This window comes from Nomia melanderi, chromosome 8, assembly GCF_051020985.1.
Source record: "Nomia melanderi isolate GNS246 chromosome 8, iyNomMela1, whole genome shotgun sequence".
In the NCBI taxonomy this organism is placed as follows: Eukaryota; Metazoa; Arthropoda; class Insecta; order Hymenoptera; family Halictidae; genus Nomia; species Nomia melanderi.
In genome coordinates, this window is record NC_135006.1 from 13,164,241 (window position 1) to 13,188,074 (window position 23,834).

Sequence of the window (23,834 nt, forward strand, 5' to 3'; positions counted from 1 at the left end):
GGAGACGAGAGCGGACGAAATTTTATTAATCGCGTTTATTCATTTAGACGATACTAAACTTGTGAGTTGATTTTGCTGCTAGATCAATTGATACGCGTTTAAATCTGGAAACGAGATATTTAAAAGTAGAAAATTAATATACGTTCGTAAACGTTTACCAAATGAGGTCTAAAAAATTGGATACGCGTGAAATCGATGTATTCAGGTGTTAAAATCGAAGAAAGGAAATATGAATGTAAGCGAGATTTCTGCAACGTTGAATAAATACTTCGACGATCTAATGGCAAACATCGGCACGATAGGATATCATGTTCGCGGTAAGAAATTGCGTGTAATTAACGTGTGAATTTCGCGGCGCGTAATGATAATAATTAGAAAGTTTCGGATTCCAAATTGCACCTGTCTCGGCGCGGTGTTACCCGCAGCGCACGGCCCTGTCGAGATATCAGCGATTATTAGTTATTACGAGATATTAATCTAATAACAGAGTCAGGTGAATTCATTTTGAAAAGGCACGCGCTGATGTTGCGGCCCGATATCGTAAATTGAAAAGAGCTGTAAACGCGGCACGATCGAACCGTGTCTATCCGATCGAGCGTGTCTGACCTATGACACGACGCCACCGATACCGCGAAATTATTCCCCGCATTAAATGCCCTCCCGACGCGATTAGCCCGCTTTCTCGAGCCTCCTTAACGTGTTATTATCGACAAGCTCACTCTCGGTTTCGCGATACCCGATTTCCACGTTCGATCGCACGAGCTCCCTATTTTCCCGACGCCTGCGTTCCGCAGGCGTGGAGGGCGATCTGCGCTAATTTTCTGCGAAACGTGCGTCGCGATTAACCCTAATCGTACCACGTGTTTTTATAACGAATCGCGCCACGACGCGACTCTCAGTCACTTATGGGAATGAAAGGAACGATTAAATTATTGTTTTCGTTTATAGGACGCAAATTTTAAAAGCACAGAGAAAACTGTTGGAAATGCAATATGAAACAATGAAAAAGTTTCAGTGAAAAGTTCAAACGTGACTCACAGTCGCATCGCGGTCCGATTAGGGTTAACCCTTTGCACTCGGGAGATGACTCTGAGTCATCACTTATTTGATACAGCAGAACTATGAAGTTGAATATTTAGTATTTTAAATTGAACTTTGTACTGCTATGGAGAATATTTAAATAATTTAAATTAGTTTCGAATAGTGTCGTCTATATCTCGTCGAAAAATGTGGAATGTTTCTAGTGGAGAACTTTCGAGTGCGAAGGGTTAAATGTGCGTCAAACGTACGATTACCGTGATTCCCTCGAATGAACGATGATTATTCGAAAACATCTCTATATTGTAAATAACGCGACCTATTGCGGTGACGAGCAACAAAACAAACCTGCGTTAACAACGACGCGATTCAATGGAAGAATTTAATCCTTTGCGGACGAACGTCGACATTTCGACGAGATGAAATGATTTAATTACTCGAATAGCATGAGATTAACACTCCCCTTTTTTCTATTAATTAAGCAATCGATATATAATTTATCTTCATCTCTTGAAGGTGTGCATTTCAAAGAATCTTCGCGAAGGGTTAATATTGTACTTTTTTCATTTCGCATATTCCGCAGCTTAAAATCGTGCGGCCTTCGGCGTGTCAATAAATGAAACGAACAGTCGTTATTTCCTGCGTTTGTTACGTAATAACGAGTTCAACGTCCACCGTCAATTAATTTGAAATTTTTGTTGATTATCGATCGAGAGCAAGCGAAAATTCCTCGCGTTGGGTATCCACGTTGAAAAGCGCCTAAGTAGTCGCGATTAATCATGGCCACGGCTAGAAGATAAGGAGGATTTACCGCGATCCCGGCGGAAGTTTTGTTGGTGCGTCAAAAATTCTGGGAAAGAGACCCGAAAGCCTGGAAACCTCACCCAGCCGGCCGGGATTGAATTTAAGGAAACCCATCTTCGCTGGTAATGGCGAGGTAAAAAATTAATTTTCCATTACCCCGGCCTCGGGGCGTTTAGTACGTCGGCGGAATTTTAAATTTTCTTATTACCAACCTCCGTCTGAGTCTTTCTTGTAATTAACATTAACGCGACGTCTGCGTGTCGAATGGAATTAAGAAATAATAACGATTGAAACAGTAGCTTCAACGCGAGGATGCGAAACGAGACTTGTTTAGCACAATTTTGGAAAGTTCTCGACGAAACCTGGCACGTTTCTTATCGTCGATCTCACAATCGAATTTGTACAATACAAGAATTGCGTGTATTAATAGGAATCAGTATTATTTTCATTTGAGATTCATCGGCTGCCATATTACCTAATTCTTGCATCTATCAGTACATTATTAAATAATACACCATTACCAATCGTTTAACACTAGAACTACCAAATGGTCGAACTGACTTTTTGAAATTTTTCTAATTCCAACTATTAAGATTTCTATTGATTTACAATTTAATTTATCTATTGCTGAATTAATTTCTATTGTAATTTCTCAGAGAATTATCTGTTATGTTTTTAATAATTATTAACGAAGCTATCAGGAATGGGTCATTTTGACCTCTCCGGTAGTTCTAGTGTCAAAAGGAACAGATATAACGAGTACAGTATCGAACTCACTCTACATCAAGACACTGCCTAGTCTGACAAGCTAAAAATTTGTACTGTGCACAAATTGCATGTATTAATAGAAATAATTATTACGTTCATTTGAGAGTTACGATATTATCTAATTTGTACATTTATCATTACATTATTAAATAATACAACATTACCAATCGTCTAAAAAGGACATTTATAACAAGTACAGTATCGAACTCACTCTACATCAAGACACTGCCTAGTCTGATGAGCGACACCGCCACCGCAGGACCTGGAGCACGAGCTAGGCGACGACCATGGTCCCCAGGATCCTCTTTCAGGTTCGTTCGGGTCGAGAATGAAGCTGCTGGGCAGATAGCTGTCGCCATGTTGTCGCCGGTGTCTCTCGTGCCTCAATTTTATATGATGCTGCAACAGGACCAGAGGGAAACATTCATTCCAGCCGTTTCAACCGGTACCAATGGAGGTAATTATTCCGAATTACAGTTCTACTTAAGTGGCACTAATGACAGTATTAGATTGCGAGAATAGCTCTCACAGTCTTTCGCCTCTGCGCGAGCTAACGATGCGACAGAACTTAACCCTGAACACTCGAGTCCTCGCGTTACATTCTGTATTCATAAAAATTGAATAGAATATTCAACTTTTGTAACCTTCGTCAGTTTTTTTCCTAAAGTTTCCACCAAACAAGAATTTTTATGACGTGGCACTTAGTCGCCTATAAAGTTCTATAAGATCTACAAACTTTTCGTGCACTGAACTCAAATCTGACATCTCAGAATCTCCCTCTTTCATCGTTCATTAACGCTATTTCTACCGAAGGTGTCAAAAGGCATCGAATTTTTAATTTGAAGCGATTCCTCGGGATTAATAATTCATTCTGAATCGATTTTCGAATTTTCCAATAAAAATTATAAAATTAGGAAACGTCGAGAACTCAATTGACGAAGAATAATTAAAACTGAGAAAATAATTTCAAATTAACCATTTGCACTCGAAAGTTTTCCACTAGACATATTCAATATTCCGCGATGAGATACAGACGATGTTCTTTGAAACTAATTAACGAGAAAACATATATGAATTAAGAAGGACAGTTATTTTATTTCAATATTCCACATATCGATGCATCACGCGAAGCTTAATATTAATAATAAGCTTAATATTAACATATACAAGACTTTATAATTTTGCAAATCAAATCGAGTGGTGGTTGAAAGTCGCCTCTCCACTGCAAAGGGTTAAAATTTCGGATGTCTTGTGACACCTCAGTAGATATAGTATTGAACTGAGAAAAACTACTGTCCACTCGGCGGGACAATGATTCGAAACAATTGGCTCAATAAGTAAAGCGTCCACAGGTGCGGCAACAGTCGCGGAAAGGACGCCGATCCGCCGTGGGAACGATAGTCTCCACGATAAGTGGCCCGTTGTTCACCTGTGGCCTACCTGCGCGATGGGTGCCGTAGGTGACCTTCGTTCGGATCGGCGTAGGCGCGATCCCCTTATCGGCAGCGCTCGATAAGGCGCGGGCTTTTAGCGGTGATGAACGGCGAGCCGGGACAGGGGTGAAAACGTGAATTACGTTATCGTCTGGCTCGAGTATATTTTCGACGAGTTTACGACGCGGCCGAGCGCGCCGAGTCCGCGGAAGAGAGTATTTGCATCGCCTTGGGAATCTGTTTGTCGGACTATTCTCACGTTGGTGGCTGGACTTTCGTTACTGTCGATCGAAAACGGATTATCGATAGATTCGATGCTTCCACAACATTAACCACCTGCGGTGGAAAGACGCGCCACGCACGTCGAGATGCTTCTGTTAGGGGCAATTGTCGCAGAAATGTCGATTTTCCAAATTGTTTCGAAAAATATCATAATATGCGAGATTATTAACACGTCGAGCGCCGGCCCCGCGATAATGCGGGATTTCTAGTCTATCGTTTAATTGCTAATCCTACGTTTACGCAGGATTTTAGATATGATAACACAAATCCAAAGTAAAATTTACAAAGTCAAATTCTTTATTCTCTTCCGTAAGTTAGGAATTTTGGTTTGATCGACGTTTAAAAATGTATCGACATAATCACCGACGCTCGCGTTTTTAGTAGCTGAAATTTGGCCGGCGTTCAGTGTGTCAATAAACAAATTTAGTATTTATACATGTAATTCGATCACCAGTTGATGCGTCTTTACATTCTCTTCTAGAACACGTCGAACTCTGTGCGACGCTTCGCAGTTACAGTTGACCATGAATTTCTTCACACCGCAAGTGGTTAAAGACTGTAACCGTTCGGAGCTTTCGGGAGTTGTCTAATAACGAAGTTATCTCAAGCTCCATCAGGGATCAAAGACGCACTGACACCGTGCGTCGAGGAAAACGCGTTGCATATCGATAGTCTGTCATACGAAATGTTAGGTGGAAGGTCACTGAAGCAGTATTTGGCAAATTAAATTCGAAGCTCAGAAATCCACAAGTTTTCAGTGCCTTGGGGCCTAAACGAGAGTTCCTTTTGTGAGGATGGAAGTTTAGGCTCATTAAGCTATAGACCACAGTCAGAGAATCTTCGAGCTTAGAAACAAAAGTTGAAGGTTACTGGGACCTAGGCAAAGTTTGTAAGTTCCAGTGAAAAGATTCTAGTGCCTCATTCATGCCTGACAGTGCTCGGATTCAGGGATCCTCTAGTTTAGACCTTTGGATCCTTACTGGATCTCTGGCTAAGATCTGAATCTACTGGCTGTTTAGATTTTCCACGTTAGATCCTCGGACCTCTGACCCGTATCTTCCAGTCCTGTGATCCTCTTTAGACTTTTAATCGAGGAAGGAACCAGTGAAATTAATATTCGGCCGAATGGAGCAGCAATTGTTGTGATCCTGGAAAATCTCTTTCACGGGGACCAACTAACATTTCAATGGTAGGCTCCCTTTGGCACAGCTCCAAAGTAGTTCGGCTGAAAAACCGTGATTCCCGAATAAAATTATTCGCCGTTTCAGTCTGTACCCTCGCCCCGTTCTCCGGCAATTGATCATTGAATTCCCAGTGTCCGATAATCGCTATCATCGCCCCTTTAGTCTCCACGCTCGAGCGACCGGGCCGCTGGAATTGCAGGATCGAAAATGTTTTCGGTTAAACTCCAATCGGCGGATAGGGGGGTCCGACATTGTCGCGGAACTCGCCCGGGTATCCACTTGGCCCAGATTATTGGTCTTCGAGGGAAGTTGTCGAAGTTGTCGGTAGCCGGCTCGGAACTTGTCCCGCGGGTTAACTTAACCAAGCCGGACAATTTGGAAAGTTTCCCGATCGAACTGTATCGCCGGCCGATAAATAGCCGTGATAAATGAACCCTCCCGCCCCTGTTTCATTTTTCATCGGGTTCATTAAATTTCTTGCCGCGGATGAACTTAGTCGTGCGCCTGCTGCAATGCATCTGCAGCGAACCGGGTCGCGCCTGTGAGTAATCGCGAGTCGACGTCGCGAAGAAGCAACTTTAACAATAGAACAACCGAGCACTGAGATCGACTTTTTGGTATTGTTCTAAAGGAACTTCGGGAGTGCATCGATTGAGACTTTAACCCTTTGAACTCTGTAGGCTCCGATATTGCACTGGTTATGATATTAAATATTTTAACCCTTTGCGGACGGATGTCGGCATTTCGAGATGAAATGCTCGTTTCTCGAGGACTAAGTTGCAGACAAGTGATTTAGGTACTCGGACAGCAAGAGATCGTCGCGTAGTTTCCTTTGTATTAATTAAGCATTCGACGTATAATTCGGCTTTAGCTACTGGAGGTCTTGCGTGTTTCAAGGAATCTTCGTCCGCAAAGGGTTAATGAGTCATAAAGTAACTACCCTAAAATTATTCGATTTTCCGCACATAAGATCCGAGAAATGTTACAGCATTTCTAATTCGCTGGGAATAATATGGAAATTAGTTGCTGATAGATTACAAAACAACCTGGAGGGCTAAGGGTTAACATGTTAAGCAGCGTGTCGGTCACCGGTGACGTTTCCGAGTTACTTGAAGACAATCGTAACATGCAACGTAACCGACGTCGAATGAAGATGTTTAATAACGTAACGAAGCTGATAGTGCACTGCGAGAATTGCAAATGATTAATAATTGTCCCTACTTTTCTCTGCTGCGAAATGACTCTATGAAAAACGATTTTCGTGACGCTTAACGTGTCCGATTGCCAGTGAGACTCGCGACGAAGGTTTGTAGATCAATTTAACCAAATGAAATTTCCACTTGAACGAACAATTTTGTTGCATTTCTTCCAAATTGCCGATAGTGAAATGTTACACGAGCTTAGTAGCGAACGTAGATGGTACGTCAAGGGGTTAACTGATCCATAATTGCGTATTTCTGAGTCAACCTCCTTAACAGCTTCCCAGAGAAGCACAGGTTTCAATAATCATCGAAAAGAAGAAGAACTTTGACCCGTTCGGTGGTTCCAGTGTTAAAGGATATCGACGCGATTGTTTTCCGATGAGTCGCCAGCGATAGTGGCTCGAGAATTGTCTGAGAGATAAAGTTACAGCGAAGACAAAGGGCGAATCGTTTATGCGAAGCTCAGTACGCGAGCGCAACGCGTCGAGTTTCGTGACGAATTAACTCGCCGCGCGCTCCGCGCGATCAACGGGAACGAATGAAGAGGAAAGGAAACATTAGCGGACGCTGGATGTTCCTCCGACAGTGTAATTGCGCAGCGTTCAGCGAATCCGGATTTATTGTGCTCGCATTGATTACGCCGCGCGTAACTCATCCGATTAACAAGTTACGGCGCGGGCTCGTGAGACGTATTAAATCACGTCTCTTACGTTCCAACTTTGATGGGATTGCGAAACGAGATTCTCGGCGAGTTGCTTAACGCTGCAGCCCGCGTTTGAATAAATCTGGTCGCGCGATGTGTACCCGCGAGCCCCTCGGCGGGGGCGAACCTTTAAAAGTCCGCGCGTACCGGCAGTTTGATCGAGCAAATAAGCTCTCGTCGCTTTGTTTATACTGTGTCTCTTTGTCGGGGAATTAGTTGGCCGACTGCTAAATCCGTTTAAACGTTGCATCGCTCGAGACCAGGATTCCGGAGGGAAAGCAGCGATAGGTTTAAGCGTGCCAGCGAGTGAACAATCAGGAACAATCACTGACGAGAAGATGGAAATCTGTTTGTTGGACTATTCTCACATTGGTGGCTGGACTTTCGTTACTGTCGATCGAAAACGGATTATCGGTAGTAGATTCGATGCTTCCACAACATTAACCACTTGCGGTGGAAAGGCGCCACGCACGTCGAGATGCTTCTGTTACGGGAACGTCAGCGACGCGTTGCACGCGTTGACAGGCAATTGTCGCAGAAATGTCGATTTTCCAAATTGTTTCGAAAAATATCATAATATGCAAGATTATTAACACGTCGAGCGCCGGGATTCCGGAGGGAAAGCAGCGATAGGTTTAAGCGTGCCAGCGAGGAACAATCGGGAACAATCACCGATGAGACGATCGTGAAAATTGATGGATCGACGATTGTTTCGTTGCACGTCTCACGCTCGGGCGTTCCATTTTCGCAACCTGATTCTCGCGGAAAGTAGCTCGTTAGAGGCTAGCGTGCCTCCATTATTCGTTGGAATTGACTTTAATCAATAAAATTGCCGCGTCGCGTGGACTAATCGGGACTGGCGCCAATAACGTCGCTTGAAAGATGGGAAAATATAATCATTATCTCGTTTTCAGGTTGAGACGGCGTTAATATCAATGGATTTTAATGTATCTTACTGTCAGTAGAAAAGCACTTCGGCCGTCGTGATGATTGGATGAACTACAATGGAAAAGGAATATTCTCTGATACTTGATGAAATCAATATCAATGTAACAAATATTATACATATTTTATCACACCATGATCATTCTGCACTTCCAAACGTCTCGCATTAAGACTTAATAATTAGAACCACCAAATGACTCGAAATCACCAATTCCTCGTTTATTCTTTCACGATAATCGAAAGCATACAGCTCCTTCGAGGAACGATTGAAATAGCTGATTCGTTAATATACAAATTAAAACATAACTTAACACCTTAATCAAACGAAATTCTATGGTTTCTATACGAAAAGAATGTTTAACCGTTTGGATGCTAAACAACTTTCGTGGATATTTACCAAAACTGCAGAAGTGATTGGATGTGTATGCAAAAAAATTAATGAAAGTAAACATCTAACAAGATCACAAATATTGTGTTATTACGAAAAAATATCAAAAGATAACATTTATTCAAATAAATTTACTTTGATCTATTTCTTGAAGAATACAGTAAGAAAATTATAATTGATATTGATAAACAGAAGCTCGGTTATATTTTGCTCATGAACTGTATTGAGTTTTTCAATAAAATAATAAGTTATATTCAAGTTTCTGGTCATTTTTATATATTTTGATATCGTTTCTTTGTGTTCACTGCTTCGTAACGTATACCGCCGACCGTGACCATATTAAAAATATTTTCTTACAAACGTTCGCGTGTACCACATGTGGTACACGTGGCATTGAACGTGTTAACTAGTAATAGAGTACGGACGGATTACGATACGTCGGGTTTCTTGCATAGATTTGATACTCTCTACAGGAATCACATTCGTAAATTAACGGAATTTTAAGATATTTCCTAATATTAATTGTTTCATACGGCACAAGAAGCGCTCGAATGTTTAAAAATCAATTGAACCGCTCGGTAGTTCTAGCCTGAACATCTGTCACGTGAGATAAAGACGGACCGCGTCACAGTCGTTTCTAGATCGTGGTCAGCGGCCCGCAAATGAAAACCGCCGCGGAAACCGGGTTAAGTCGGGCTTGTCATTGGACAATTAACGCGAAAACTCGGTCGGCGATATTCCCCGTTACGTGTAACTGCACACGCGGAAGCGTTTCATAATTATCCGCGTCGCGTCCGTCGGTCTGCCGGCGCATAGACGTCGATCGTTTCGCGCGCGATGATGTAAACCGTGTTGCACAGCTGCCTTGGTTTACGCCGTCGCGTCGGTTAGTCACCGCTTAAGACGCCGGTTAATTAGTTGATTTATCGCGGGGCCGGCTCGCGATCGCGGCTCTGTATTGCTGTGAGAATCGCCGGAGACCCAATTTCTTTTTCGGATGATCCCTTTATAGCTCCGAAAGCAGCGCGGCTATGAGTCATTGGTATTCTGCGGAGTGTCACCACGTGTCCGACTTCGTGGAATCCGTTGAAGAATCTCTTTTTTCGTGGCCAACACTCGGGGAGGGAATTCTCATGGTTTTTGTCAATCGACTGTGTCCCCTTACACTGCCACTCATTATGCTAATCGATCTTCTTAACCGTTTGCACGCTGAGTGCCCATTGCGCTTCTTTTTCTCGATAACTCTGTTATTAATGTTTCATTCGATGTGCACTTTGAAAAATAGTTCGCGGAAAGTAGTGTGAACGATACTTTTTATTAATGGTTTACACTGCTTTTTGAAAATTATTAAATATATTGAGACTTTATCGAAAACAGCATAATAATATACTGTATTCGAAAAATATCTTGATTGTAGCACACCTGTGAATGAAACTGATGACATTCGTACTTTGTACGTTGAAGTACAAAGGGTTGAGACTAAACCGAGCAGTTAATACTAACCGTACCGATCAAATGATATATTGACAATATCAATTCTTATATCGTCCGATTAATTGGTTTCTCAATTTTCGTCCTTGTTTCTGTTTCTATTAACAATTCATCGTGTAATTTGTTTCCCTCTATTGTGGCCAGTTATTTGTCTAGTCACGGTAGGAAAAGTGTAGGTACAATTAGCGTTAAATTGATTTTCTGAAATTTCTCTAAACCCGAAGGATACGTCTATCGAGACTTTAATTGACTTTGCGTACGGGTAAATCAATTTCTTGAATAATTTCTTAGAGAAACATCTGATACCTTAATAATCGCGAAAAGGAGACATCGGGGATAGTTTTATAGTTTTAGTGTAAGCATGTATGCAAGTAGTTCCTCGCTTCAAGCTCGCCATGTTTCAATCACAGAGTTTGGGTTCCTCGGGATTTACGTATGAAAGAGAAATCGAGAAAACGAATTAGTTTCGCATAGAACTTCATTTCACTCATTACCGTATCAAGACCATATCGAATTTTATCGACGCTCTTATTCTTAATTACGCCGATTAATAATACCCGGTAATTTCACCGTGAAGTTTATGCTTCCATAAAATACCTAATTCCGGGATATAACAAGTAAAAGCTCCGACGAAAGTTTTATAAAGCGTTCATTTCCTCGCCGAACGAATTCCCCGAGAAGTTCTTATTGAATATCTGTCTCCGCGAGTCACTACGACAAAACGTGATTACGCACAAAGTTCCACAATCCAATGAAAATAAGAATTCAGAGCAGCAACACAAAACGTCCACTGGAAAGACGAATTACCATACTAACCGTATCATCATTATCAAATTCCCAGAAATCCTCTACTACAATAAAAACAAAAAACAACCCTCCACTTCCTGCAACGATAACATTCGAACGGCGATGCGACGAAGCAAAAAGTTATTCTTCAAAGCAATCAACGGTTCCCTGCAAGAACCTTCATCCTGCAACAGTGACATCACAGAACCAGTACAACGGTGTACAAAATATTCTTTTCCCTTGTCTCGAACGATTTTTGCCCGCCGCGTCCGGCTAGGTCCGCGGTGGTGCCGTCGGAGAGTCCCGGGCGTTAATCTGTTTCCCGCGCGGACCTCTTAGAGAGGTGTTTTGCGGGGACCGCGGCCGCGTCTCGGAGGTTTTATAGTCACCCACGTCGGCGGACGTGCCATTATTATCGTCGTATATTCTCACAATACGGTCCACGCGACACGGCCGAGCCGCGCAGATGCTCGGCTGGAAAGAAAAGCCTGCGGTGGCTCTCGCCGCACGGAAACGCGAACGTCGCAGGCCCGTCTGCTCCTTTTTCACCGTTCCTCCCTCCGCCTCGCTGGCCGCCTCCCCGTCTCGCACGCCCGAGAAAAGTCCCGGCTACAGCTGTAACCGCGCCGAGTCGAAACTTATTTACAGCCCGCAGGCTACCCTATTTTTTGGCGGCCCCTGCGGCGGGACTCGCAGAAAAGCGAGCGAGCGCGAGCCTCCCCCCCTCGGTCGTCTCGCGCGGCTGCTCGAGCGATGCACCGTGACAGATGAGACTCGGCGACGCGTTTCTATGAAATTGAATGTACGACACGCGCCTCCGGTCTCGGAGAATTAAATTTTTCTCCGGGACACGGACGCGCGCAGCCTCGCGCTCCCCGCTATCTATTTCGGGAACGCGTCTCCGCGCGATCAACGTCTCGGGGAGGCGAGGCTTGATTGATGTCGGATTAGACGGCGGGATGTTTATTTCCTCGGCGTGGTTTCATCTGGACCGTTGGATCCGTGAAGTGTAATTCCGCGAGAGAGCTTCGGCACTGAGGATTTCGTCTTTCGAAGAGTGTGTTAACGGTAACTATGCCGGAGATTCTCCTGCTGGAGTCGAATGGCTGGCTGTAGAGATGAACTGGAGATAAAATGGAGATGAAGAAATTAGATGAAATATTTTTGTCGGGGTACGAACTAGACCCTAATTATTGCACTTCGTGCCGTCTAAATTTATTGTCGAAGGACCACCCAATTTTACACGGAATGGGGCCGTAATGCTGTGCTTATAGGTTTACGCAACTCTAGTGTCGTCCAGCGTGGATCCGTCCTTTTATACACTTTTTGGGATCCACGCTGGAGACAATTGACGATCGAACAGACAACCGACTCTCTCCACGGTCCGCGCTGCTGTATTAGGCTCGTGGCTGTCCGCGTCGACTGCCACAATCTTTTGTTCTACTATACTTTGTCCGTATGAAACTCCAACAATTTTCCTTAGTAGAAACAGACCTGGGTTGAAAATTGAAAAACCGGATAGAAACTGATACAATTCAATGAACAAAGAACGGAGAATTTGAAATCTAGTCGTTTAGACGTTACAGTTAGCGTTAATAAATAGTCCGCCGCGTTTACCTAACTTTCTGGGAGACTTATCTACGCAGTAGCCATTACAGCGGGCGACGTTCTAGGGAACCTCGCCGTTCTTGATAAATAATTCGCTACATTTTGTCACTGTAATGGAACTTTCCGGGGAAGTTTCTTATTTATGCAGCAGTTCCAATGGGTGTTATTCCGGAAAAGTTGTAATCGTCGACGGACCAGTTGAACGTCACGCGTTAGAGCTGTGTTACCTGTTTATTCAAAGACGGCGGACCGTTTGTTGGCGGGCCGAGCGAATGATCAATCTTGTTAATCGTTCGAACGCCGGCCCGGGATTCCTCGCTCGCCGTTCCGCCCCGGCGTGTACCGCGCGAATAAAACAGCGGCCAACTCGGCCCTGTATAATGGCGCGGTTTTTGCTCGCGGGACGTTTTAATTAAGGCGGGGAAGAATTTTGGCACCGTTCGCGCCCCGCGAATTGCTCGACATCCATTTCCTGAACCGCCGCCGTTTTGCACGCGCATTTAGGGGCGCGCGGACGCCGCCGCCACAATTACGCGAATTATGTCGAAGAATGCGTTTAACCTCGGCAACGCTCCGCGGTGTTCGCCGTCGTCCCATTTAGCCGGGGACGGGCTCAACCGTCACCGGCATCAAAGCGGGGACCTTACAATTGGTAAGGTTTACGGCGGCCGACTAGCCGCCGGCTAATTTATGCTAATACGAAACGGTTGCGCGCCGGGGAAGTGCAACGGCCGCACCTCTTGCGGTTTGACACGTCGCCGACAAGATTATTGAAGTGTCCGCGGGAAATGTCCGCGGGACGGTTTCTCTCCGTTATTGATAGATGGGCCTCGCGTCGAAAGACGAAGCGCTTTCCAACGGAATTACGGTGTAGGAGTTTCAACTATGACGCGTCGAACTGTTTTAGAACAGGGACCAGTCGATTGGTGAGAGTTTATAGAATATTTTCGAATCTAACTCGGAAATTTTCCACTGGAAATATTCAACGTAGTCTGGTATGATATGGACGAAGCTTTTTGAAAGTCGACGAATAGGGGAATGTATATAAATCGAGAAACAAGGTGTTTTATAGAGATATTTCATATATGGATGCATTACAGGAAGATTAATATTGTATGACCTAATTATAGTGTGTCGAATCAGATGAACCGAGTGCAAATGGTTAAATGGTACGGAATAGTAAGGTAATAGTAGATTTTCGAATAGAATTTTTAGAAAGTCCATTTTAGAAAGTGCTTCCAGTAGAGTAAGGTGTGTCTGACCATCGTCTGATTCTACTTCAAAATTAAATTCCACATGTACGAAGGGACTTTTAACCAGTGAACTGTGTTTCACGAGTATACTCGTCTTGGAGAAGCTGCAGGATTTTGTGTGATGACGAGTATACTCGTCATGGTAAAAAGTGACCATTGGCTATTTAAATTGTAATTTCTGTGAAAAGCCAATGGTCGCTACTTTTTGCCATGACGAGTATACTCGTCACGACACAAAATCCTGCAGCTTCTCCATGACGAGTGTACTCGTGAAACACAGTTAACTGGTTGATACGTTGCAAGAAAGTCATAAGGAACAATTCGAGTAATGAAGCGAGGCTTTCTAATAAATCCAAAATTCCTTAACAATCAATAAACCCATCAATTTAACGAACTCATTAAATCCACACAGCTCGACGAACCAAATAGAAAGACTCTTAGGAGAAATAGAAATACATATTTCCCATATAGCTGATAAGTGCTACGGAAAAAGATAAGCTCCACTTATCGGAAACATAAAACGACAGAGGTTTCTCTTCCAATGATAGCAACGACATATAATCCCTTGCCTTACAACAACGAGTGAGACTCGTGACGAGCATTTCGAATAGAATTCAACAATCATAAATATTACTCAATCCTTTCAAATTCAAAGGAAATATTATCCTTAATTATTATATTATAGAACAAACATAGGCATAGAATACGCATAGAACCTTCCTCTTTCTCCAATAAATTATCACTGACAAAGTTGTAATCACAGGTGAAAAGTGAATTATACAGCAAGAGGTTAAATGGCTGCAGTTTCAAGGATCACAGCCGATTCTCTATAAAATATTTAGAACACTTTATCTCGTCTACCACAATGCTCCGAAACGAACAGTTCTACCGCTGACACCGCTGTATATCGGTGAGCACGTCAAAGAGAAAACTGTCAGCGCGGATCGAAGAGTGGGAGGCCTTGACGTTGCGGATCGCGAAGCAACGGCCTTCCCGTTCCTCTCCATGATCGATCCAGCAGTCGATTAGCCGTGGCATTGGCTCCGGCGCGTTGCATGTCTGCCGTAGTGAGATATGAAACGTAACCTGTTAACAGTGAAACATAATCCAATATCCTGGGGGCAACGATCCGCGGGAGATGCTTTCTGCGCCCGATCGAATAACTCTGCCAAGCCACCGCTTCCCCGCACGAGATTAACATAATCTCGATGACAGTGAATTAAACTGGTCGATCGTGTACCACCTACCTGTCGAACTCGTTTGTTCGCGCGCCGATAGAACGGCCGCCGCGCGGCGCTAATCGCGTTACCAGAAATCTTGGAACGCGAGGATGATTCATAACTCGATCGCGAAATACGAAGCGACGAGAATAGCGTGCGCTTGGAACTTTAACCCCTTGCCTTGCAACGACGCGTCAGACTCGCGATGAAGACTTCAACCCTTCGCATGATTCTTTGAGATATACAAAATATTCAGCGGATGAAGCTAAATTATATATCGATTACTCAAATGATAGGGAAACAGAAACGTGCTGATCTCTTGGTGTTTGAATAATTAAATTATTTATTCGTGTCTTAATCTTCGAAACATGAGAACTCGCCGAAATGTCGCAACTCGTCCGCAAAGGGTTACACCGAGTTTAACGAACATGAATGTTACCGAATTCTTGTGAATTCAGGTTAAATATTATTCTTCTGTTATTAATTGCTATACTTTATACCGAACGTTGCTAAAGAATATACCTAGATTTCTTTTTATTTTCGATGAATTATTGACGATAACCATTGGAGATTTAATTGATTTGCAATTCAGTTCGCGTATTGGTAAATCAGGTTCTTGAATAGTTCCTCGGAGAAACATCTGTTACCTTTTATAATAATTGCAGAAGGAAGTCTGGTAGCTTTAGTGTTAACAGTATTTCACTTGAAATTATTTTGCAAGTTTTCAATAACGATTCTGAAAGGAACTGTAGGAAATGAAAATTCGACTGAGGAAAAATAATTGAACTACAATAATTTGAAGTTAATTCGAAAGGTGTTGAATTAAATTCGACAAATCTGTGTTTTATTCTTTTTCTTAATATAAATGAAATATTTTTTCCTATTATCAGAAGAGACATCAATTACTTCGTTTCGAAGGGTTGAAATATTTAGTCCGAAATATTCTGAGTCTCTTAGAACCTTTAGATTTCTATCTCTATCTTCCTTCTGTCTATTTTTCACTCTGTTTTTTACTGCAAGTGCTCATTCCCTCCGTCGCGTTCGTTTATAACAAGAATTATATGAATAAATATAGCTTGATACTAAGACAGCAGCGCAATAAAAAAGTTGCTTAACACCTCGAGGAAGGGAAACAAAATAATCCCCCAACGAAAATATCGCTAAACGCGGAGGCAAACATCCCGTTCAAACATTTGCGCCCGTGTCTTATTTAAAACTACAATTCCTACGCCTCCAGTATATTTAGAGAAACGCGTATGTGCGGAAACGTTTATCATCAAAGTCTCAATTAACGAGTGGCAAAAATAGCGGTGCCGCGACTCGTCCACTCGAAACAGCTGCTTCGCAGCTCCGCCGTCGTTCGATCACGTATTACCGCTATTTAGCCAGCATTACGTAACACCGACGAACAGGCCGAACAAAATCTCTACATTGTCGTCGATCATTGTGTGAATGTTTGCTAACCCTTTGCAGATGACTATCAATATTTCGGCAAAATGAAACGTTCATATTTGACGAACAGGCAGAACAAAATCTCCACATTGTCATCGGTCATTGTATGAATGTTTGCTAACCCTTTGCAGATGACTATCAACATTTCGGCGAGATGAAACGTTCATATTTGGAAGACCAAGTCGCAGACAGATGATTCGATTACTTGGACAAGAGATTAGCATGTAGTTTCTGTTTCTTCCATTGTCTAAGCAATTGATATGTAATTTAGCTTCATTTGATAAGGTTTCGTACGTTTCAAAGAATCTTTGTCCGCAAGGGTTAACCCTTGAGATTTCAAATAGAATTTAACAAGCGCAAATATTACTTCTTATAAATTCCAATTAAATGTTATTTCTCTGTTATCAATTATACTTCGGAGCGATTGTAGACACAGGATATGCCAGAATTCTTCTCCTTTTCCCAACGGATTATTCATGACAAAGTAATCGTGTCGGTCGTAGCTGAGAAATAAATCATAAGGCAAGCGGTTGATACTTTATTCAACATTTCATGTTGAATTTTTTATTTTTTAATTTTGCAAAGGGTTAAACTGATACTCTGCTGGTACCGGTTTCTTATAGAAAATTCCATTAGTTATTTTTCGACGATTTCTTAAATCGCGTTACAGATTGTCCTACCGTACAACTGCAATAAGCTTCAAATGAACGTGTATAATATCTTTCGTAAATAAACTACACTCGTCTCTTTAAACTTCGAGTTCCAATGCAGGTTTCATTAATGAAAACACATCTCTCGTTCGGCAAGCTCTTCGGATTACTCTATACGCACCTTGCGATCAGTATTTATTTCACGGCCGTGCTAAGTGAAATCAGCTAAAGCTGAAATCAACAAACGACACTTTAATTTACCATTAAAATCCTCCATTCGCGGAGGCGTCGCGAGATCGGGCGGAATGGAGCGCGCAATTACGAGAGCACTTGTCGCTTCCGTACCGTTGGCCGTTCGAATCGTTTCTTTATTTTCCGGGACGCTTCGAAGCGCGCGCTTTAATAAACGGAGAGCGGAAAAGAACGTAGAAGCTGGAGCGAGGAGAAAGAAAGAGGCGGCTGTAAGGAGAAGAAGAAGAAGACGCGCCGTGGGAATTAAAGGCGCGACGATGAATAGCACTTAAAGCGGCGCTAAATTAGCGACGCTCCTCATCGGGAATTAGTCGCGATGCTAATCCAGCAGTAGCGACACTGCATTTTCCTCGCACGGGAAATAGATGGAAAAAAAAGGATGAAGAATGTACCCTATTAAATAACCCATAAAACCTTTTCACGATCCCCGTTTTACGAGGCGGGGCGCCGCGCGAACGGGGGAAAAGAAAGGAGGCACTCGTAAAAGGGGGTTCAATTACTTCATCCCTAATCCGTCGCGCTTAATAGGCGCGGCTAAGCTCCTCGTTCGTTCCGATCGGTGCTTTCCGTCGTAAAACAGAGATTACGTAATCATTTTCGGTGCGCGATGGAATGTCACCCGGCCTGATAACGTTCGGGAGAAAGACGAGACCGAGCGAGATACTTTTCTGCTGAGGACGCTTTACCTCTTCTCGTTCTTCGCGCTGATTTCGTTTCACAGAACGCAGTATTTCTGTTTCGTACACGTACTTGGTAACCGATATAACGATCATTGATATAACAGAGCAATGAAATACGAACTATATTTCGCGAACTTCAGATAGAAAGGACATCGATCCGAGTTCTACTCTTGTTTACTAACTACGTCTTGAATGTACAAACTTGATAAGGGAAACTACGGAACTGTTTATTATTAGTATAAACATGATTACAGTAATTCAGCTGAAATCCTTCGCTTTTTGTGTTCCTCGACAGAGAACCGCTCCCTCGTTAAGCGTCTAAAACCCCGGAGATTGACTTCAATTTCCCGGGAAGATCGACAGGACCGATCGAGAGCGGCGGATTATAAAGCTGAAATGCGTTACACGATGGACGTGTCGATAAAAAGGAACGGGCACGAGAATCGACATAATTATTTCTGTGCGATTCAAGGCCCCGTTTTATTTCCGCAGCTCCCGTCGCGGCGGATCACGGGAACGCGTGACACGCGTGACGCGCCGGGACACCTAGGGACACGTATAAAATACCCCGCGCCCATTTCCAATTCCGAAATCGTATCGGTTCCGCGTCTGTCACGGGCGCGTCACGCGCCGCGATATTCGAGCAGACGCGACGCCGCGCGACGCGGGGAAATTAGGTTTGTAAATCCGTGGGAATTTTTGCCGGGCCGAAAAAAACAACAACGGGCAACGGTTTATATATCTCGGCGACGGGGATTATTAAAGCAGACCGGCCGGACGAGCGAGAGGGTCGAAGGTCCAGGCGCGCCGGGAGAGAGACAAGAGGAGAGTTCGGACTTATTGCGGGTTTTTGCCGTCATCAACGATCCACCCAGCAGTCTGCGTGGCTAATCTGAGTTAAGTGGCCGTTAGCGAGGCGAAGAAATCTTGGAAATGCTCGCGCCAATCCCGCGGCCCCCGGCTCCCGCTCATCCGACGACCCCGCCGCGCCGGGACACCGGGAAAATGCAAATGATCCCCGGCGCTATCGGAAACCGAGCGCTAACGGGGATGATCGGGAACCTCTTAAACCGTCGAAGTGTTCTTTGATACTTCCCCCGGCCGCTGCTGCTACAGCGCGTTCGCCAAGGAGCGGTGAAAGTGAAACTACTGAAGTTGGAAGCTTAATTCCTGTGATTGACCTCTCTCGGAAGTAATCGTGGCGTTCTTCGCGCGGGAATGGAGCATCGGGAATCGTTTCAGGTTTGTTCTGAAATGTTTCGAACGTGAGTTGGGATGATGGTTGTAAGCTGACGTGTGAAGATGAGAGTGGTTAGAGTAAGTGGATTAACCCTTTGACGAAGATCGTTGAAGTATAAAATCTTTTGGAAATTCTGCTAAATTAAACACGGAATGGGAATCATAGGGAGCAAGGAAACTGTGTACTGATTCCTTCCTGTTCGAACAGTTAAATCATTTGTTCGAAACTGGGTATCGCGAACGTGGAAGTTTGATCTCAGCGAAACGCCGACATTCGTCCGCAAAGGGTTAAAGTATAATGTCGCTTTAATTGCTAGGGTGATTCTGTGACTCTGCTTTATGGCTGTGAACGAAGAGTGACGGAGCGTGGAGTATTAATTTAAGTCTGTCCAAGTCGGAGGTTTGATAGTTGAATGTCAGGGAGGGTAAAAACGCTTTAATCGCGGAATATATGGGCGACCCTTCAGGTCCTTCAAGTACTTGCGTCTCGATTCGGTGAAACTGGTCCAATGATCGCGGCGCTGGCCGTCAGATAAGCGAGAGCGGTTTTTGGTGGCGCTATCGCGGCGATACGATAACTTGACGCGGCACGGAGTTGATCATTAATCATGCGCACCATGAATTCGTGTTACGAAAGCCAGATAGCAACGATCCGGGCAAAAACGGGATTTAAATGTATCGATTCGCTGCTCGCCGAAGACACGCGTCCGAGGATTAACGGAGAGACAATGGAAACCTTACAGAGGATTCTTCGCGAATCGTTCGAATCTTTCGTTACCTTCGCCGTAAAACCGTGGACGACGGTCCCGATCAAATTCCGATCACGATTCTTCGTTAATTAATCGAAAGGGGCTCGAAGTTCAATTACCGGAGTCGTGAAAAGTTTACAGCGACGGGGCTCGTTGATGCAAAGTAACTTTGACTCGCTCATGGACTGAACGGTAATAAATTTTATTCTTACACCTCGGGGGGGAATTCTTCTTAAAGCACAATATAATTAACGTTGAAATTCATTTTGAAGAATGAGGCAATCATTCGCAATTTTGTCCGATACGAACAGAACGAGGGGCGACTGAAGTTTCGCAATCAAGAGGGACATCGTTTAACTGCGACGTTATTAATTCTAATTGAAAACGCGCGTTTCTTAACGAATGTTATGAACTAAGCGTAACTTCCATCGATGATGAACGTTTTCGATATTTTACTCGAAACAATATGTTAAGTATTTTGTAATCGAAGTCCTAGGCTCCTTAATGTTAACGATCTTTTATGGAACGGAACAACGTGGACACGCGAACTTTCTTCTCGAAAACTCGAAACCCGTTCGAGATCGACTGTTCTTTCGAGGTCGAAATTCGGCGGCCGCGCGCAGCCGTTCCGTGAGATTGCGTGGCGAACAGTTAATTAAATGCTTCGGGGAAGTGGATCTGGACGCGTCGGGGTCAGTCGATGAACCGTGAAAACCGGCCACGCCTTTGCCTTAATAATCGTCGTATACGCATCCCCGGCTGTCTGGGCCGCGAAACGGTGACGAACTAGCGGCCCGTGGAAACGTATGCCGACGCATGTATGTACTTTAGAAGCCCGATTATCCGATTTAATTGGGCGGCTAACAGTTCAGCGAAACGAGGACTCGAGGAGAAACGTTCGAAATGTGTTTTTAACCTGTTGACTTTTATATATCGCTTGTTCTTTGCCTGTGAAAAATAAAAAGGAAGGATTGATAATTATTTCGTACCACGAATCTTGCGTTACAGTATTATCTGTTATCTACGATTTGACATCGGCTACCTTTTAAATTATAATTATTTCATCGGTGAACGTCGCCGCCGTCAACGCGTTGAAACTCGATTTTATATATTCCAAGGTATGAAATCCAAGTTATTAAGTTCTAATTTGAGACTCTGAACAATCTAGATTATAGAAAATGGTAACTCGAGGTTCTACTACTGTTATCCTAGTGTTAACTCTTCGTAGATCACGTTGGAAGAAACTTCCCCAAAGCATAGAGACACTTTACTTTAATCTTTTGCTATCCGAAAAAATTGAGAATTTGCTTCGGATTCTCGGAGAACAGTAAACAAACCCTTTCCAGGTTCGGTATTTACAGTGTCGCGTACGAGAACTTCTAAACTTATCGCCGCAGAGGACTAATCTCGCACATATGAAATTTGACGGGGCGCATATACGTGTCGTTGAGCCAAAACAACGTTATTTCCTTCGCGGGGTTCGCAGAGGGTCGATACACGGGTCCCGGTTCAGGCGAACCGGCGCGGCGCGCGTATTTGAGGGCCGAAATGGCGCATAAAGACGGCGAGTAACACGATCCCCGGTTACTTCTCCTGTAAGTTGTTTCTCGCGTAAGACGGATGCAAGGTGTGGGTACACACAAAACGTCGAAAGGAACGACGGGAACAGCAGGCGTGTGCATACAACGAGATTACGGCGGTCCGTTCCGTTCCCCGTCCCGAACCCTTTACAGCTCGGTCCTCTATTTTCTCGTTTCGCCGGGGTATAGCCGCCAAACTCTCCTCGCGCCGGCTTTCATTTCGTTTCGTACGTGAACTCGCGAGACAATGAGTCGGCGCGATCGTCGTGGCTTTCATTCCCCGCACCTTTTCATTTTTCCTTCGCCGCGTTCATCCCCTTAGCCTTCGGCCGGCCGTCGTCGCTTTTTCATTCGGAACAGCTTTCCTTTTATATTCAGGGTTCCTAATGTAGATTGAAATTTTCATTCCAACAACGATTCGTTGTATCGAGCAACACAACGTGGAGATCGTACGATGTTAAGGATAATCGTGATTCACGTAACGAATGCGTTATTATATAGAAAATATCGAATGTTTCTCGATGAATATTCGAATAGCGGAATAAAATAAAAACAATGTCGACAATTTGTTACTGTTAAACGACATTGCGGTAGCCGACACTTTGGAAGATTGTTTATGCTAATGCGTTCGGGAGGTAGTTCATTTTATAATAAGGAACAGGTGAGCGTTCGCCGAAAGAAGGTGGGGGGGACATAAAACTGTCGTTTGAAGCCAGCACCGAACGATTCCCTGATATACATTAATTCTTTTTTTCCTTAATAATCGACCGTCCATTTTCTTCTTAATGACATTTAATGCCCTTAACCGCGCTGTTTCGCGTCAGGCGGTGGCGAGATCGGCCATCGATTTTTCAACGGGAATTAGCGGCTAATGGGCGAGACTCGTTCCGACGCCATCTACATAAATTCTGCATTGTATATTCTCATAAACTTTGTAAAAACTCGGCCCGGTGAGATAGTTCGATCGCCGCCGCAACCCTTTGAAACTCAAGCCAACACCACCGGCGAACCGGTGCAGCAAAGCCTAAAGGAATGCAGCCGAAGGTGTCCGGACGGGCCCTTGTTTTAACGTTATCGTCGGGATCGGCAGACCACCGCGAAATATTTAACGCCGCCTTCGTAACTGTGCGAAACAATATGGCCGCGGTACTTACGTGCTTCGCGTAGGCGTCGCGCGCGTACAGCCCTATAATTAGTAGAAGAAGCACCGACGACCTGCAACAAAAACAATCATTTCGTTAGATTTCACTTTATCACATCGTAATTAATCACCTCGTTAACTGAACTCTTATCGTTAACCTTTTAGCTGCGACGGGACCAGCCGCGATGCTATACTTGACACGGTCTATGTATAATAAATGTAAATCACTGCGATTTTCCATTTTGTAATTAAATTAGATTATAATGCGCACAACTATCGATGGCTGAGAAAGAATTGTGCCTCGTCATAAGACATCAACGGAAGCCATTATAGCACTTCGCACCTAAGAGGTTGAACTCAAGATTTTCGAAAGTATAAACGCTTATAACTACTTCCTCGTCAAATGGTATACTCAAAATCACCAATCTCAAAATATACCTAATTTCAACCTCACTGATATGAAACCAAAAAGGAGCAATCGTATTCAAACGAAACTTATTTCAATATAAAAAATAAATAAAATTCAAAATTTAGAGAACGAAGTTTTCACTTGAAACGTCGAGTGTGTTTAATCAAGCTCACAATATAGGAAAGAGAATTCAGGAATCTGTGACTATTATCCAATGTAAAATTCATTTTTATTTTTTACTTCTTCATCGAATGGTATACTCAAAATCACCAATCTCAAAATGCACCTAATTTCAACTTCAAAAAAGAACAATCACATTCAAACGAAACTTATACAAAACACAATTCCTCCCATTCATCGAAATCACTGTCCTAATATTCACAAGAGTGCTTACAGAACCTCTCAAAGCCCTCTTAACACGTCGCTACCAGCGTTTTTCGGCGAGAACCTCCTCAATTCTAACATCTGATTAAGTTCAATAAATCTAAACAAAACATCCAAGAAATAAAACAAGAACATTGAGTTCCTAAATACAATGCCGTACCTTATAATTTGTAATACATTGCACCACAAGTAT

The 23,834-nt window shown here is 43.5% G+C and overlaps 1 protein-coding gene across 6 annotated transcripts in view; it reads right to left on the minus strand.

Moving 5' to 3' along the window:
* Ppn (proteoglycan-like sulfated glycoprotein papilin) overlaps positions 1-23,834 on the minus strand; it is a 175,361-nt gene that overhangs the window by 46,013 nt on the left and 105,514 nt on the right. For 5 of the 6 annotated variants that reach the window (XM_076370315.1, XM_076370317.1, XM_076370318.1 and 2 more), the window contains exons 2-3: positions 22,862-22,922; positions 2,822-3,009 (exon numbers count right to left, since the gene is read on the minus strand). In XM_076370315.1, the coding sequence (XP_076226430.1) occupies positions 2,822-3,009; positions 22,862-22,922 (249 nt within the window). Of the gene's footprint in view, positions 1-2,619; positions 2,641-2,821; positions 3,010-22,861; positions 22,923-23,834 lie in introns of those variants that run through there. The other variant, XM_076370319.1, reaches the window with a different exon arrangement.